Consider the following 5666-nt stretch of genomic DNA (forward strand, 5'->3'; position numbering starts at 1 on the left):
GTGCCACAATAACTGAGGCAAAGCTTAGTCCAACACTAAGAATAGACATCGTTTTACAAAAAAAAGTTACCTAAATATCCATTGTATTTTCAGTTGCCATCTTATTCTCTGTCGCTGTAACTTTGAGTTGTGGATGACGGGGAGGCAGATCATGTATTACTTGTGTTGGAGCTACGTGTTATTTGCAGTCTGCCTTTGCGAAGAATGCAAGACACAATCGCTAAACCGAGAAAGAGATAGTTTATGCTTAATATATTTTGTTTCCTTTTGCCTGTGGATTGAAGAAACACTGGGCTGAGGTGCCGTCCTTCAGATTAGGCCACTCCCAATAAAGGGGTAAGGAGTGACTTCCTGACTCATTACTGTGGTACGCGACTTCACAGATTCAACAAACCCCTCCCCAATATCAAGGATAACAGAGTGGAGTGAAGATAAAATTCACACTAGTTTCACAGAACGCTGCGTGATTCCTCTTTAAAACTTACAGTATTCGCATGACACGGATCTGAAATCCATCCACAAAGCTGCCCATCAATATTCTCACAGAAGCTTCAACGTCAAGGTCTGTTCGATCCTTTCAATTATTTCAGTCCAACTCGGAAGTCCGTTTTCCTGTAGAGTTCTTGACTGCAGCAACCACCTGCCCGACATACAGGCCGTTAGTTCCAAGCAGCAGAAGCATGAAAATCGTTGTTATTTTTATTCTGTATAGCTGGCTACCTCGTGAGTATTGATGAAACAAGCACACGTTGTTTTGATTCAATGTAAAGAATCCCATGAACATAGCCGCTGAGTTCACATTCTTTGTAGTTTTACTCTGCTTTGATTATCCATTTAATTCTCTCTTCTTAATTCCCAGGTTATTTCAGTCAGTCAGTGACACAAGCCCCAACAGCTGTGACCAAGAAGGAGTGTCAGTCTTTCATAATTACCTGTGTTTACTATGGTCACAACTGGGGTTATTATTTCGAAGACGGATATTTCCTCAGGCAAACCCAGACCAGCACAGACCGGGAGCGGATATCCAGTGGAGGGAGATTTGTTGTACGCATGAACAAGGAAGAAAAAACTTTTTCACTGGAGATTCGGGATGTAAGAGTTGAAGATACCGCCACCTATTACTGTGAAGTACGTTACTACAATGATAGACACAGTGATGACCGAATATATCACGTAGTACAAAAACACATTTTCCAGATTTTCACTCAGAAATACATGAAAGTATAACACCATTCTAGTATAAACAAAATAGATCTTGTAACATCTACGCCACAGTCTAATTTCCAATGTTACTTTTTTTTTAATTAGCGTTATCATCTGCAATTTTGAACACAACAAACTTCCGCAGAAGATGCTTGTTTTTCTTGTAATTGGACTCTGTGTGTAAAAGTTGGGAATGAAGAAAACAGTTAAGAGTCCACAAACCAGGATCTGATTCTAAGAACTGGAACCTGGAGACACTGCTACTTAGTTATTGTCTGCACATCTCACCAATACCTGGGGTTTGAATGTTGCTATGAAATACTGTGTCCTATTTGGGCTATCACAGTGGATGAGACCTGAACAAATATTGCTGTGTAATTGAAATATATCGTTTGCTTTCCATGATTGTGAAATACATTCATTACTTTTGCTTTCCATGGTGTTAATTCCTTTTATTTTTTTTTCTGACCTCTCTCTATAGTTTTCTCCATTTCCCTGAAACTCTCTCCTCCACATTGCTGGGTCATCTTGCTAAGATTCAAAGTCTCACAAGTAACATTTTGAAACAATACGGTCAGGAAAATATGGAACAATGTTCATTGATCTAAAGGCACTGAAAAATGAGAAACAGAATCAAGTGCCCTTAAGATGAGGCTGACAGCTTATACCAATAATGGTTCTTGCTCTGGTATGACTGACAACAGTGCCACTGTGTAGGGAATATAATACTGTAATTGGATCTGGGACAGCGGTGACGATCACAGCAGGTAAGTGACTCCAAATGCATGTGTTACAAACTGTCTCAATTAATGTCCGTTGCCAGTTAATTTTTGAGACCCGTGTCACTTCAATCTTACAGTAGGAAGTCAGGGAATAATTACAGTTGGAAGTCAGGGAAGAAATCCAAGGTCCATATGATTTTTGGCCCAGCCTACGCTGAGAAATGATGAAGATAATCAAACCAGCGTTGACCCAAACTTTTCCTTTCATCCTGGCCATAGAAATGGTTCCATATGACTGGAAAGCATTGAATACGTTTCCAAGTTTGAAGAAGGTTGGTAGTGATAAACCAGGAAGTTGCATACCAGTGAGTTTTACTTCAGCGACAAGGAAACGAATGGCAAGGCTCTCATTTTTAATAAGCAAGGTTTGAACACTGATAGTCAGATTTTGTCTCAGTGGGTTGTATCAACAGATTGAATTATTTTTAAAGATGATCAATTGAGTAAATGTGGATAGTGAAGCTTATGTAATTTATATAGATTTCAGCAAAGCCTTTGATAAGGCCTCACACTGGAGTCTGTGAAAGAACCTGGAAACACATCACATACAGGATAACTTGGCAAGTTGGATCCAGGCTGGCTTACTGGTAGGAGAATGGTAATGGAAAGCTATTTGTGTGTGTGGAAGACAGTATCCAATGGCTTACCACAGGAATCAGATCTGGGTCGCCATCAGACAGAATATCTTTAGTTATAGAAACATAGTTGATCAGATCGGCAGTTCGGAGGCAGATAGAATTTGAATTGGATAGCGTACTTTAGGGAAGTGAACCTGTAGTCCGTACTTGGTCTTGACCTATATTTGACTCCAGACGCACAGCAACGTGGTGGACACTTTACAGCCCTTTGGGCAATAAGGAATGGGCAAAAAATATTGGTCTAATCAGCAACGCCCGCATCCTGTGAAGCTTTTTTTGTGCAATGTTTGGGAGATGTAATGAGACAATGGAATCTTCTTGGATGGCAGGATGCTGGGAAGCTGAGAAGAGCAGAGGGATCTTGGGATGCTTGCAAGCAGATCACTGAAGACAGCAGGACTTAATATGGTGATTAAGAAAGCATATAGGATACTTGCTATTATCAATCATGACAGTGTTTGGAAAAGTAGAGTGCAGCTGCGCAAGACTTCTGTTAGTCGAGAAGTGTGAGTTTCTCCTTTCAATAGACAGCATATATATATCGTTGAAAGGCTTTCTTTTGTCCAACGATCGTTCTATAATTCCATTCTACGATTATTTGACCACTGTCAGCTTGAATCCAATGGAGAACCATGAACTGCAATTTCCTCTCCAAGCTAATGTCCATGCTGACTTGGTGAATATGTCTTTATCGCTGAGTCTAATTCCAAAAATCACTCCTAACGGCATTTTGGCTGTACTTAGCACCCAATGGTTTGCACTTGTGCATAAAGGCGGCTAACAACCTCCTACTAATGAGCAACTAGGTGTGAGAAACGAGCTCTCACTCCGACAGCTACATTCTGATCTCAAAAATGAATAAAAAAGTAGACACATAAAACTGGTGCACTCTCCAACTCCAAAAGTTTGAGTTTCTGAGAAAAGGAGAATTAAGTGTGGGAATACATCCACCGTTTGTGATTTTTGAAAAAATTATGTGCAGATTTTAGTAGAAATCAGAGAATTAAACAGAGCAAAATCTTATCATAACCTCCACAACGTCCCGGTGGATTCTTCCAAATTATTTTAAAACTGTGATCATCACCCTTACGTTTTCCAGTGCTCTGATAATTATTAAACGTGTTAGATTTTTTTTTCAAAATTCCCGTTTGAGAGTTACTTTGACTAATTCCCATTCGTCGTATATTCTGTCATATGACCCTGATCACAACAACTTGCATTCTGTTTTCCAAAAAAAATCTCCACATCTCGCTGCTTTTTTTGTGTGTTAATTCTTGTGAAGACATACCAAAACTACACCAAATGAAGAATAAGTCCTTATTAATAGAGCTGTACAGAACATTAACATGTTTTACAGAAACAAAGGACACACAATAAACTTTTTTTTAAAATCTGACAGATTCCACTTCGCTGGTTTCCCAGAGTCCACTTTTACAGGCCTCCGCTGTTGATGACACTGTTGCTTTAAGCTGTGAATATTCAGGCTTCTGTCAGTATGTAGTTTACTGGTACAGCCAGTCCCCAAGACAGGCGATGAAATATCTGCTTCAGGGACATACTTCAGGAGAAGAGAAGAAGCTAAATGCGGCCACGGAACGTCTTTCTACCACAAACGACCCTGCAGCGAAAATCACCCACTTAAAGATCTCTGCAATACAACTGAATGATTCTGCTGTGTATTACTGTGCACTCAGTAAGCGCTCAAGAAACACAGCGATATAAAGACTGGGAGAGCTGTACAAAAACCTGAACATTATGGTATTGCAGACACAAGGGTCCAGAGCGAGCGTGGAGAGCGCTGTGCAGAGCATGCACACGTTGAGGATTACATTCACAGTGTTATAGAGACTGGAGTGGCTTTTACAAAAACATGAGAGTGGTAGGCTTACAGACGTAGTGATTTAGACCAAGGAGAGAGCTGTACAAAAACTTGACTACAAAGCCGTGTACAGGTAGAGTTTGGTGGAGCAGTGACCTGAATCTACAGGGCATTTTTCTTCTGAATTTGCCTGTTCACAAAATATAGCGGAAACACATCAATTTCAGGGTTAATTCTGTTTCAGTGATACTTATTATAACTTCCAACGTTCCAGATGATTATTGTACCAACATTCATTGTGGAAGATATAACATTCAACTTTTAACTTGGCAAATTATGGAGCAAGTTAAGTACATAAACTTATGGGGAAACAGCAACGATTCTAAAACTAATTGCATTACGCCTTCCCATAGTGGGAACGATTACGAATAAAATTCCTCCATGTTGCCTGTTTATATGGTTAGAAATTTCTCTTTCTGTAGTTTTCTTTTCTTCTTGTTGAAAGATATCCCGAAAGAGGCATTCAAACGACAATAGGAAAATCACTTTCCAAACTATTAATATGAGAGTGACCTTGTTTTGTTCCATCACTGCCAATAGGAAAATCCAATAGAATGCTCAGGTTCAGTGACAATGAGAATCTATCGTGAAACATCCAGATTCTCTGTCTGTTTAACACATCTCAAGAGCTTCTGTATGTCTTTCATTCTATTCAACTCTTTCTGTCCAGCAACGATTTTACATGAATTTTAGTCTTCATGTGAAGTTTAGTTTTATTTCCGCACTTACTTTGCCAAGCTGTGATGAGACTATCGTGAGAACATTTCTTAAATGCTCTTAGTTGTTGCTTGTTTTCCGTTTTTACTGGTTATGCTGTGGTTTTACTGTTTCTCATTGAGAACTTCCTCTTTCGCATTTCTGACAATTTCAATTCCCTCAACCCATCCAACGATTCATTCGCGTGTACACTGAGGGTATCTTTGCGTAAGCTTTGCATTAAAATCAATCTTCAGGTTCAAGACAGATTCTTTGACCCATACATGTTTTTTTTTGAAGCTAGACCTACACTCCCAATCTACCAATAGTGAACTTTTGCCTTTATGGCCCTTTATCTCCCGACTATTTTCTTCCTCCAACATTTTTTCTTGTCAACTCGCTCTGCATCTCAATGAGCATTTTTTTGTGCAGAAACATACTTCCCCATATATTCTGTTCTGTGAGTGC

The 5666-nt window shown here is 39.5% G+C and overlaps 1 protein-coding gene across 1 annotated transcript; it reads left to right on the forward strand.

Annotated features, from left to right (window-relative positions):
* The first annotated feature begins 680 nt into the window (after positions 1-680).
* Positions 681-4345, forward strand: LOC125448934 (uncharacterized). Its single transcript, XM_048524472.1, has 4 exons — positions 681-723; positions 860-1153; positions 1908-1970; positions 4023-4345. Exons 1-4 carry the CDS (start codon positions 681-683, stop codon positions 4343-4345), a joined length of 723 nt encoding a protein of 240 aa, XP_048380429.1.
* Positions 4346-5666: the final 1321 nt, after the last annotated feature.

Source organism: Stegostoma tigrinum, chromosome 43 (genome assembly GCF_030684315.1).
Source record: "Stegostoma tigrinum isolate sSteTig4 chromosome 43, sSteTig4.hap1, whole genome shotgun sequence".
Classification (NCBI taxonomy): domain Eukaryota; kingdom Metazoa; phylum Chordata; class Chondrichthyes; order Orectolobiformes; family Stegostomatidae; genus Stegostoma; species Stegostoma tigrinum.

Coding starts and splice junctions, on each gene's coding strand:
- LOC125448934 (XM_048524472.1), top strand. CDS start 681: ATGAAAATCGTTGTTATTTTTATTCTGTATAGCTGGCTACCTC. Junction 1,154..1,907: donor TTACTACAATGATAGACACA/GTGATGACCGAA, acceptor GACTGACAACAG/TGCCACTGTGTAGGGAATAT. Junction 1,971..4,022: donor AGCGGTGACGATCACAGCAG/GTAAGTGACTCC, acceptor AAAATCTGACAG/ATTCCACTTCGCTGGTTTCC.